This window comes from Xenopus laevis, chromosome 2S (assembly GCF_017654675.1).
Source record: "Xenopus laevis strain J_2021 chromosome 2S, Xenopus_laevis_v10.1, whole genome shotgun sequence".
NCBI classification, from domain to species: Eukaryota; Metazoa; Chordata; class Amphibia; order Anura; family Pipidae; genus Xenopus; species Xenopus laevis.
Genome location: NC_054374.1, coordinates 10,613,902 through 10,626,804, shown reverse-complemented (window position 1 = coordinate 10,626,804; position 12,903 = coordinate 10,613,902). Strand labels below are relative to the sequence as shown.

At 37.5% G+C, this 12,903-nt stretch overlaps 1 protein-coding gene across 9 annotated transcripts in view; it reads right to left on the bottom strand.

The window, feature by feature from the left end:
- Nucleotides 1-2,202: 2,202 nt before the first annotated feature.
- The window catches only part of robo2.S (roundabout guidance receptor 2 S homeolog), a 654,191-nt gene continuing 643,490 nt past the window's right edge, over nucleotides 2,203-12,903 (bottom strand). For all 9 annotated transcript variants that reach the window (XM_041583357.1, XM_041583363.1, XM_041583359.1 and 6 more), the window contains 4 exons: nucleotides 12,190-12,351; nucleotides 10,226-10,465; nucleotides 7,872-8,069; nucleotides 2,203-3,247 (listed from right to left, as the gene is read on the bottom strand). In XM_041583357.1, coding sequence (XP_041439291.1) covers nucleotides 3,246-3,247; nucleotides 7,872-8,069; nucleotides 10,226-10,465; nucleotides 12,190-12,351 — 602 coding nt within the window. In that variant the 3' untranslated portion in view covers nucleotides 2,203-3,245. The remainder of the gene's footprint in view (nucleotides 3,248-7,871; nucleotides 8,070-10,225; nucleotides 10,466-12,189; nucleotides 12,352-12,903) is intronic.

The window sequence follows — 12,903 nt, the reverse complement described above, 5'->3', positions numbered from 1 at the left end:
AGATTTCAGTATTGATGAAAATGCATAAAAAACAGTTCATTGAGGTTTGTCTTTTAAAGTAATATGTTAAGTGGTATTGCTAAGATTTTACAGTTTTAATATGTTTCTGAAGAATTTGGAGAAAAACAAACAAACTTGCTTCTCTAAGGCTACGATTGACTGAAGCTTACCTGTACCCGATCAGCAATGCACAAAACATTCCATCTTTGCTGTGCATAAAAGGACCATTTATGGACAACCGAATATGAGAATATTTCTGGCCCATTTTTGTCACAGAATGATTTCTGTTAGAGGGCAAAGACAGATGACTTCACCATTAGTGATGGGTGAATTTATTCTCCAGGCGCGAATTTGCGCGATTCGCCGCCGGCGAATAAATTTGCGAAACGGCACCGAAAATTCGCTGGCAAAAATTACGCCGGAGTCAAAAACGGATGCCAGCGCCGTTTTGCGAATTTTTGGGTGTTTCACGAATTTCGCTGGAAATTCGCACCTTTTTTAGCGAAGCAAAACAGGGCAAATTCGCCCATCACTATTCACCAAACATGTGAAAGACATGCTCATCTTTTATCAGTTGCTTTGCATCAATATATTTCTGGGACAAGTTATTACATAACCCGTACAAATCTGTGTGTATATAAGTGCAAAATGCCTTGAATAAGTCTTCCCTGTCTATTCAGGCAATTCCAACAATGGATTCTCAGTGGTAGAAGAAATACAAGTTCTTGGCTCTCCTTGGGGCAGATTTACTAAAGGACGAAGTGACTAACTTTAGTGAAAATTCGCCAGCATGACGTCATTTCGCTACTTTGCCGATTTACTAACGGGAGCAGGCGTAACTTCTCTAGCAAAGGAGATAGACTCTAGCGATAATTCACTCCCTTACGCCTGCCGAAGTTGCGCTCTGGAGAAGGGACGTAACTACACAACTTCACCAAGATGCGGATTTTACTGAACGTTACCTCTTGCGCCAGACTTTCCTTCACCACCTCAGACCAGGCGAAGTGCAATAGAGTAGATAGGACTTCCTGTAAAATAGTTGAAAATGTTTCTAAGTTCCAAAAAACGCTGGCGACTTTTCATTTTTCAGGGTGATAGGCTACAAAAGATCGTAAATTTTTTCTGGGGTATCCGGCTTCCCCCCTACATTTCCTAACATATAGCACATAAACTATACACTGGGCTCATGTGTAGGGCAATATAAGAACTCTATTTTATTAAGGTTTCCCGGGCTTGTGCAATGTAATGTATTGGCTGCAACATACTGTATACGTCCATTCAACTTTAACTTCTCGCCATATGCAAATTAGCCAACGCTAGCTCAACTTCGCTTCGCTTGCCGCACTAACGCTAGTACAACTTCACCAGCGTTTGGCGTCCTGGATGCAACTACGGATTTTAGTGAATTAGCATTGTCCTGGCGAATCTTCGCTTGGTGAAGTTTTGCGACGTGAGCGCTTAGTGAATCTGCTCCTTTTTGTGCTTATCACTCTTGTATTTTTGAATAGTAGCACCTCATGTCCCCGAAAAAGGGGAAGATTGATAATATTTATATCTACTGATTACCTAGCAGTTTTTAAAATGTAACAGCCATCTAGATACACATGTTTGAACCCACAATAGTCAATAGAGTCCCTTTGGACAGTGGTCTGTAATTGCTTCTAGTCTTGACATACAGTATGTTCTGACTTTCATGGCTGGTACATCTTTGTACAATGTATACTTCTGGCATCAGCTTTTTCATAAAACAGGTTCCGTAAGCAGCTGTATGCAGAACCTACTATCCTTGAAAACTTGGGAAATAGTAATACAGGTATAGGATCCCTTATCCGGAAACCCGATATCCAGAAAGCTCCGAATTACGGAATGGCCGTCTCCCATAGACTCCATTTTATCCAAATAATCCAAATTTTTTAAAATAATTTCCTTTTTCTAACAGTCGCTTGTACTTGATCCCAACTAAGATATAATTAATCCTTACTGGAAGCAAAACCAGCCTATTGGGTTTATTTCATGTTTAAATGATTTTCTAGTAGACTTAAGGGACAAAGACCCAAATTACGGAAAGATCCATTATACGGAAAACCCCAGGTCCCGAGCATTCTGGATAACAGCTTCCATACCTGTAATATTAATGATCATGCACAAAATGCATCACAGAGTAGATATTGAAAGCCACACTATTCTTTTGAATCATTGTAGTAGTGTTTTTAATAATTTACTTTATTATTGTGGTAAAAATGGTAATTAATTTAATCAATATTTGCATTAAACAACTTGGAAACGAATTACCAATGTGACGGCATGAAAATGCTTTGTGTATGCATATATACAAAGCAGGAGCAGGCTTTATTGATGCATTTTGAACACAGACACCCCTCTTTTTACAAAAATGAATGGGGAGCTTGCTGTATAAGTCAGATGCATTATTAAAGTGTGCTCCATCCATATCTACACATACAAAAGATGAAGATACACACCAGCATGTGATCACATGTATTCATACAGCTTTTCATTTTAGTTAAAATGACAATGATTTTCACCATATTCAAAGCAAAAATGACATATTGCTTATTATATTTCCTTGCTCTTCAAAACAATTCTCAATTGTTATGCTTTTTCCCCACCCCCCCTTCATTTAAAGTGGAACTCCATCTCATGGCGTTTTACTTGGCTGCCTGGAGGCAGTGCTACTGTACAATACAGAAACTCCCTTCACAGTCTCTTTTCTTCATGTCACAAGGAGTAAAGTTTTGTGCTTATCGTCAAAAAAAATAAAAAAAAATTTGCAGTGCAAAAATGGAAAACATGAATGTTACACAGTTTAAACAAAAAAAGTTTTTATATGGCGCCACAGCCTATTAATTCACATACAGTATAGTACAATAGTACAATAAGAACAGACGACTGAACGGAGCTAAAATATGGCAAGCTTGCATAGCAATGCAGCAAACGAAATTATATACAAAGCAAAATTCTTTTATCCTTGGTGTGATTTCTTTTTTCTTCTTTTGTGTATTCCTGGCAAGAAATAGTTAAGGTTGGATGGTGTATTCAAAAAACAGAAAGGCAAAATATTTGTGGGGATATGTGTGACTTTGTGTCTATACATTGCATTTACAGTCCTTCCAATAGTACATAAATAACGAAAGTGTTCATTGCACTGGGTTTTAGCTCCATGTCATCACGATCATCAGTCCAGGCCAGTTGGGCTTTAGAGCAGCTTGTGATGTATCCTTTCAGTACTCTGCAAAATAAAGAGAGGCAAAATAAGCGCATGCATGTAATACAGGTATGGGACCTGTAATCCAGAATGATCGGGACCTGGGGTTTTCTGGATAATGGATCTTTCCGTAATTTGGGTCTCCATGCCTTAAGTCTACTAGAAATTCATTTAAATATTAAATAAACCCAATAGGCTGGTTTTGCTTCCAATAAGGATTCATTATATCTTAGTTGGGATAAAGTACAAGCTACTGTTTTATTATTACAGAGAAAATGGAAATCATTTTTAAAAATTTGGATTATTTGGATAAAATGGAGTCTATGGGAGACAGCCATTCCGTAATTCGGAGCTTTCTGGATACCGGGTTTCTGGATAAGGGATACTATTCCTGTAATAGCAAAGCAGGCACATGCATCAATCATTATCTGGAATATGCATTGAGGGGCCGATTCACTAACTTCGAGTGAAGGATTCGAAGGTAAAAAACTTTGAATTTCAAAGTTTTTTTTGGGCTACTTCGACCTTCGAATGGGCTACTTCGACCTTCGACTACGACTTCGAATCGAAGAATTCAAACTAAAAATCGTTTGACTATTCGACCATTCGATAGTCGAAGTACTGTCTCTTTAAAAAAAACTTCGACCCCCTAGTTCGCCATATAAAAGCTACCGAAGTCAATGTTAGCCTATGGGGAAGGTCCCCATAGGCTTGGCTAACTTTTTTTGATCGAAGGATATTCCTTCGATCGTTGGATTTAATCGTTCAATTCGAAGGATTTTATCGTTCGATCAAAGGAATTATCCTTCGATCGTTCGATCGAACTATCTGCGCTAAATCCTTCGACTTCGATATTCGAAGTCGAAGGATTTTAATTCCTAGTCGAATATCGAGGGTTAATTAACCCTCGATATTCGACCCTTAGTGAATTGGCCCCTAATTATATCTAGAAAAATACACAATTGTGGAAGGGATATTAATGGTATAAATATAAAGATCAGACTTGAAGAAATTGTCAAGAAGAAGTTGAAGTAGCCTTAGTATGATAACTATCGGTTTAGAAAAACAAAAATTAGGGATCTTATTCTACAAAGAGATGATAGAGATGTTTGCAGTATAAGCAATGTACACTCAATTTTTAAGGTGGTGACATATTGAAAGATATTGGTTGGAACATTTGGACAATCTTGACTGTCTGACTAATAGCACATGTATTGACATCTTGGTGGTAGTTTTGTCAGGCCATTTGGTCATCCCATTGGATTATAATTGTCCTGGTCTGGGCAGAATTTTTTTTATCATGGACTCTTTATTGACAATGGGCACACTTTTCACTTGCATAGTGATCTTCTCAAGTCAGCCAAACTCCCAACCATGAATTCCATTTAGTTACATTTTTTAAATTTTTATTTATTTTTTATTTAAAATTCATACAAAAAAAGCAGCTTTGGGAAAAATCACAACAAAATTGTGCGACAATCCAAATCGTGCAACTTCTTCAAATTTGTCTCTCGGAAACCAAGATACTTTTGGATTGTCACAAAAAAACCTGTGTCAAAATGCCCAAAACCCTTGAAGATCATAAAGGCAAGAAACATCTTCCAATTGTAAAACGGACATCTGTCATTAACTTCTACTATCTTCCAAGGTAAAGGGTTGTTGGTGGTCTGTACAACTGAAAGGAAATTGACTGTTCTACTTCCAATTAAGTTGCACTGTGCCAACAACTCCACTGTGCCAGTAAATCAAAAATAATAAAGGAAGGAGAACTCCATCAGAATCTCTGCAAAACTTTTATTCCAGGTTGTGGATAGAGATTCTGATGAAGTTCTCCTTCCTTTATTATCTTTTATTTACTTCTGCATGACTTCAACAGGTTTTAGCTGGAGTATTTTCAAATTTGCTGAAAGTTTTTTCATAAAATAAATCTTGAAAAATTTGCGCTTTTTTCCCCCACTTCCCCACTTTTTTTTTGAGACAAAAAGCCAGACCAGAAAAAATTGACCTTAAATGTCCAGTAGTTATTAAGGGTTAATCATGTGATAATGTTGTTTTATAGAAACTGCTTATAACCTAACAAAAAAAATTGCATTTGATTTTTATCTGCTTTCCAACATCAAATATCTTCTTGGCAATTTTATAAAATAATTATGCTTGATTTGACTGCATTCTAACGCAGAAGAAAATATGAAAATTGCGTGTTGCAATGATGGTGATGATAAAAATTGTTGGTTAACTTGCATAGATGTGAAAATATGTAAGTAAAGTTGGAAGCTGCTTTAAATTCAGTAAACAGCTTCCCTATTTATTTATTTTTTTATATATGACATTTCATATATTACATATATTATACAATATGAGAAAAATTCACATATTAACAGTAATTAATACTTGCCAGATTAACTAATTAATACAAATTTGTTGGCAGTAGGTTAGTAAACCATGTTTTTAGAACGATAAATTCACTTTTACAAATGATAAACTGTTAAAAACTAATATAAGTTATATATTCCAAATCGGCTGAATAATTAAGCCTAATTGCTCCTTAAAGTATACACAATTTTAAGGGGCCGATTCACTAACTTCGAGTGAAGGATTCGAAGTAAAAAAACTTTGAATTTCGAAGTGTTTTTTGGGCTACTTCGACCATCGAATGGGTTATTACGACCTTCGACTATGACTTTGAATCAAAGGATTCGTACTAAAAATCGTTTGACTATTCGACCATTCGATAGTCGAAGTACTGTCTCTTTAAGAAAAAACTTTGACCCCCTTGTTCGCCATCTAAAAGCTACCGAACTCAATGTTAGCCTATGGGCTTGGATTTAAATCCTTCGTATCGTTCGATTCAAAGGATTTTACCGTTCGATCGAAGGAATAATCCTTCGATCGCACTATTTGCGCTAAAATCCTTTGACTTCAATATTCGAAGTCGAAGGATTTTGATTCCTAGTCGAATTAATTAACCCTTGGTGAATTGGCCCCTTAATTTTTTTTTTTATAAATTCAAATTTGCATTTCAAAAATAGAATAGAATTGGAATCAACCATGAATGTATTTTAGTTCCTGTAACTAAAGGTGGCCATACACGTAGAGATCCGCTCGTTTGGCGATGTCGCCAAATGAGCGGATCTCTCTCCGATATGCCCACCTTGAGGGCTATATCGATATGCCCACCTTGTGGGCTATATCGGGCTGATCCGATCGTGGGCCCTAGGGGCCAACAATCGGATCCTAACGAATGGGAGCGGGGGTTGGATCGCAGGACCACATCAACGAACAGATGCGATGTCCCATCCGATCGAGATCTGCCCAACTTTCGGCCAGATCTTGATCGGGGAAGCCCGTCGGGGGGCCCCATACACGCCAATAAGCTGCCGACTTGGTCTGTCGGCAGCTTTTATCGGCCCGTGTATGGCCACCTTTAGGTTATGAGATGGATTCAAATATTGACTTAACTGTTTGGTGTCTACTACATCCTAAACAGAAATGTCAGTTTATAATGGCAGAATTATTAAACCAATTTTTGCAAATCATTGATATGGAAAAACAATGCTTCATCTGAACCTTTTTTGTGATGCCAGCATAGCACAGTTTAAGCAGTCAATAAATGAATCAGCTTTCACCTTGTCAAGTGTTGGCACTGCAGTTTTAATAAAGAACAGTCATGTGAAAGCTAACCACAAACTATTTCAGCAAAATCTGTCTTGCATTATAAATGTTTTATAAGCTTGCCTCATTAAGGAAGGAAATATGACAATTATGCCCATGTTCATACGTTTATATTTCTACTATTTAACCATGACATATTATATCTCTCTAATGGTGGAGTACAATTCCTTTCTGTCCATATTTCTTGTGCAAAATATGGCCATAACACATTCATTTTCTCCCAGTTAATCCATCGTATCATAGTGATACAGGTATAGGATCCCTTATCCGGAAACCCGATATCCAGAAAGCTCCAAATTACGGAATGGCTGTCTCACATAGACTCCTTTTTATCCAAATAATCCAAATTTTTAAAAATGATTTCCTTTTTCTCTGTAATAATAAAACAGTAGCTTGTACTTGATCCCAACTAAGATATAATTAATCCTTATTGGAAGCAAAACCAGCCTATTGGATTTATTTAATGTTTAAATGAATTTCTAATAGACATAAGGCATGAAGACCCAAATTATGGAAAGATCCATTATTCGGAAAACCCCAGGTCCCGAGCATTCTGGATAATAGGTCCCATACCTGTACTAATAGTAATGGGCGAATTTATTCGGCAGGCGAAAATTTGGCAGCTTCAAAATAAAAATGTCGCCAAAAACCGGACTCTGGCATCAAAAACGAGACTTCAGTGCTGTTTCGCAAATTTTTTGCCATTTCTCTGGAAATTTGCAAAATTTTCAGCGAAATGACGCAATTTCTCCCATCACTAGATACTAACAAAGCCAGAGATGTTACTCTATTTGTTTTACATTGTTGGGGCAACTAAGCAAAACAGTTCTAAGAATTAGTCATCATGTCAATATTTCATTTATTTTGGGAGTTAATATATTGATGTATCCGTTATCATGGTAACCAAATGAAGCTAGATTGGTGGAACATTGGAAGTTAAAGTTAATTTTGAAAGGTCACAAGAATCATTACTTACATAATTCACCTGTAAACTGTCCTTGACTGTTTGACCCCAAATATCCTACATCAAGAAAGTCAATGGCATTACGTTGGTGACCTCTCAAAACCTCCCCTTTTCTGGGTCCAGTTGATTCTTTTGAAGAGACTGTTCCTAAAGAGCTGTGCCCTCCTGGAGATGGGAAGTTAGGTTTACTGTACGGCATTAGTATTTCTTCTGCAAAGAAATCACAGAAAAAGGGAATCAATTTTTTTTTTTTTGCTTTAATTAAAGTTGACATTTAGGATTATATTTTAATTCAAAAAACATTCTCTAAATAATTAAATGGCAGATTCATGATGGGGTTCTAATAGGGGAAATATCTTCCACACCTGTCTAATTACTGTGATTGTTGCTCTCACTGATATTTTAGGAAAGTGCTGATCTTTCCAAATTCAGGCATTAATTTAAACATGAAGTCTATTTGTGCTCATTTTATGGGGTTTCTAAATGTGCAATTACAGAAAAAAATAAAAACAGAATTATGTATGAATTTAACTTTACAGGCATGGGAATAATTTTCAGCATGTCATTACCCTCTAATTAGATTCCAGTGGAAAACTTTCCTGATATAGGATTAAACATGTTCAGTACTTATTAACCACATAAAAAAGTAAAATAGCTGCATGTGCATTGTTTATGTAGTTTGTAATTGAGAGGAGAAGGACTAAAGTGTCACTACCAGCATAAGCAGCACTTCTTATTTTGTCTTGCTTTTTGCCCAGACAAAACTAACACTAAGGATTTTGTAGGATGGTGTTGGATCGACAGATCACATTCTAAAGGTGGCCATACACGGGCCGATAAAAGCTGCCGACAGACCATGTCGGCAGCTTATTGGCCCGTGTATGGGGCCCCCCTGACGGGCTTCATCGATTGAGATCTGGCCGAAAGTCGGCCAGATCTTGATCGGATGGGACAAAAAATCCCGTCGGATCGCGGCCGCATCTATTCGTTGATGCGGTTCCGCGATCTGACCGCACGTTTAGGCACCGTTAGGATCCGATCGTTGGGCCCTAGGGTGGGCATATCGGAGGGAGATCCGCTCATTTGGCGACATTGCCAAACGAGCAGATCTCTCAGTGTATGGTCACCTTAAGTCAGATGTAGATGCATCAAAATATAACGGGATTGATACAAAAATCTGATGTCTAAACTACATGGATGAATTTACCATTTGATGTGACATCTTTCGGATGCAAACGCTGTATGCTGCATCAACATCCAATGAGATAAAATCTGGTGTCTGGCAGACTTTTTGTTTCGGATGTTCAGTAGATCCATGAACAAAACACACTATCTGATCAAGATCCTACAAAATCTCATGCTGTTGTATAACAATCTGATCAAAATCTCCCATGTAGTTTAGCCCTAAAGGTGGCCATAGACACACAGATCCTATCGTACGAATCGAGGATTCGTACGATTTTCGGATCGTGTGTGGGGAGTGCCAACAGCTTTCGTCCGGCGGAGATCGGTCAGGTTTGATTTTGACCCGAACGATCCCGGGCATACGGGCCAAACAATCAGATTACCCCCGATATAGCCATGCTCATTAATGGCATATCAGGGGAAAGATCCGCTCGTTTGGAGATGTCGACAAACGAGCGGATCTTTGCGTCTATGGCCACTTTAACTAAAGAGCGACATTCGAGCTTGGGATACTATCTACCTAATATATTAGCACTTTTATGCTAGAGATTCTCCAATGATTAACTAATAGCTATAAATAAATAATTTGCATGAAAAATGTGTTTTGGAAACCATTATAATCAACTCAAAAAATGTTTGCATTTGCAGACATGCAGTAAATGCCAATTTCATGTTTTTACCTATAACAATAATATCATGTCCTTCTCGGTGGCTGTTTCAGTTAACAGACATGACTTAGGGGTTTATTAGCTTTAGATTTGTTGATTTTAAAGCTGATATGAAGATTTTACAAGAAAACTGCTAGTTACTACTACTGTATTACCAGCATTCTACATAACATTTCTGTTGCTAAGGAATTATTGCAATTTTAGTATAAAACAGCTTAGAAGCTGCAAGATAATTGCGTGTGCATCCATAGAATCAAAACCATGATAACAATGAGGAATCAAAGCTTAAGTTTCTATAAAAAGAACAAGTTATTCAATAAATCACATGGGAAAGTAAAATAGTATATCTTCAAAGATACCCTTGCTGCCAATTCCATTGATAACAACAGAACAAAGCTACATACTGTACGTGTTGCTTTTTTTTTATTCCAGACAGTATACATGATTGAACTAATTTGCTGTCCCTCTCTGTACTAATGTGTGTGTGTATTTGATTTATAATTCTCATATTACCAGATCCAAATGTCTGCATGTTCTGCCTTTCTGTCGAGCCAAGCCATTCTTGTGTTTGTCGCTGCCGTTCTAAGGATGTTCTACCGTGCCGGTCTAATGAAGTTTTTGCATCATTCATATTTGATGTGTGCCTCTCAAGAGAACTTGCTTTTCTTTCTGTTGGACCTCCACCACGTTGATTGGGTACTACTTGCTGTCTTAAGCTTTGACAAGGTGGAGGATCAGGAGGGGGAGGCAAATCTTTAAAAAAAAACAGTAATTAATTTTCACCTTGCAATAGATATTGTTAGAATCTCAAGTACAATACAGGGCAATATTTTATATAATGTAAAATATATGCACCAAATAAACTTGATTACATCCATAGCTTTTAAGTTAAAGGAGTAAAGTTAATACATTGTTTGGTTCTAAATATGTTTTGAGTTAAAGAATTAAAGTTAATACATTATTTAGTTCTAAATGTATATAGTGATGAGCAAATCTTACCAGTTTTGCTTTGTTCCAAAACTGTGAAAATTTTGCCAAATACATTGAAGTCAATAGGTGACAACATTGGGCGAAACCTGGTGATAAAATTTGCTCATCACTAAATATAATAAAACACTGAGATTCATTGGTTTTCATAATGTGAAAACGTAGAGAACCAAAACCCTTTTTTCCACAGTGCAATAATAAAGCTGAGATGCATATTTTGATATTTAGAGGCACATTTATCAATTTCAAATTCATGTGAGTTTTTAAAAACTTCCCAAAACTCCCATACACTCAAAATTTGACCACTCGAAATTTAAACTTGGATGAATAAAATGGATCCGAAAACTTGAATCGAATTTGAATCAAATTTGATTCGAATTTTAAAAACTGGATTCGAACTCGATCTGAAAAAAAAACTTGAATGTCAGGAAGGCTGCAAACAACTCAAAATTGATTCCTGGACGTCTCCCGTTGACTTAAACATCAGCTTGGCAGGTTTTAGATGGCTAATAGTCGAATTTGAAAGGGCCAGAGTATGATAAATCTCAAAAATTGAATTTGAATTTTTTTTAAAAAACTTGAATCAAATTTGAATAACTGCCTATTCGAATTTGACAGTTTTGATCATAAAAAAAAAACTCGAAATTTGAACTCAAATTTTTAATTTAACCTTTAATTTAATCTGCCCCATAGTGATCACATTTCAATGCTGTAAAGAACGTACCTGGTGGTCTAGTGGGGGGGACAGCAGGGACGCCTGGAGACGAGCAGTCTCCATTAGGCCGCAGGCGCCGGCATCTTAGGGCGCACGCGGTGCGTTCTTAGGGGATTTAAAGGCACAGGTGCACTGACGTAATGACGTCAGCGCGCAATGGCACGAAATTCAAAAACTATTGAAAGCCCATTAGGGCTGTGGGACCTTGCCCGTGATAGGAGTTTGTTCCTGGTGCTCCCTGAGCTTTGCTAGTCCTGTTTTGAACCTGTTTGATTCCTGTTGTGACCCCTGCATGGCTTTTGACGATTCTGACCTCTGGATCCTGACCCTTGCCTGATTACCGACTACCCCTTCTGATTAACCCTCTGATTGACTTCCTGGTTTGCCTGCCTGACTACGTTTATTCTCTGCCTGCCCCGGCCTGATCTGACTACTCTTTTGCCTAAACGCCTTGTACTACGACCTTCTGCCCAAAGACTTTGCTTTACAGTCGTGCCCCTCTGCCTATCCAGAACCTATTGCCTTGCACCTCTCGTTTAAGTCCTGGTGGCATCCAAGTAGCTGAGGGCTCCTCCCGAAGCCAAACGCGGTCACACTACAGGTGAAGCACGAGCCGAGACCACGGTGCTTGGCATTTGTTCCGGTGTTGGGTGCCGACCATTACAAATGCAAACCATATCAGAAAATCAAGTCACATGAACAATGAAGTTAAAATCCGATAGTGTACAATAGTGTCATGCATATTTCTGTTACTTAACAGAAGCAGCCAACATACCATCTGCAATCCCTTCTCTGCGAAGCATGGGTTGCTGATCTATTCTGCCTCCCTTGTGTTTCTTAGTGGGCCGTGACTTCTGACTGTGATTCCCAGCTGTGTTACTGTCAGTAGAAAAGGGACTGGCTGGCCGTGGTCTCTGAGAAAAAGAGTTCATTTTGCCTAGAGAGAAAGAGAGGAACATTGTATGTAACATAATGACAGTTTCAGCTATGTCTGTTTTTAACCACAGCTTACCTTAAGTAAGAGGAAAAAAATTTGATTGTATTATATTGCCTCCTTTAAGTATACATCATTTGCATGATATACTGTAGTCAGCCAAGAATGGGATATAATTCCTAACTCAATTTAAATGTATCAACTCATTCATTATGACAATTCAGTTAAGTTCATGTTTCAAATCAAATGTATAATTTGAGCCATATACATATATTTGTAAAAGCTAGGCTTTATAATTCTTTGAAAACCCTTACAATTTTGTAAAAAAAAACTATCTTGGTGAAAGTGTTACCTTTCTGGTAAATTATAAAGCCTGGTGTTAAAATTCAGCTGAATGTTATTAGCTTTGCAAAAAGTCTGTTATATCAATGAAAGAATTTATATCATTAATATAGACTATGGTTGATAATGTCGAGAGCATAATTGTTGCAAAAAATGTGGTCTTTTTTTCGCCTAGAAGAATCTTTCATCCAATTAAAATTAAATGCACAGCCT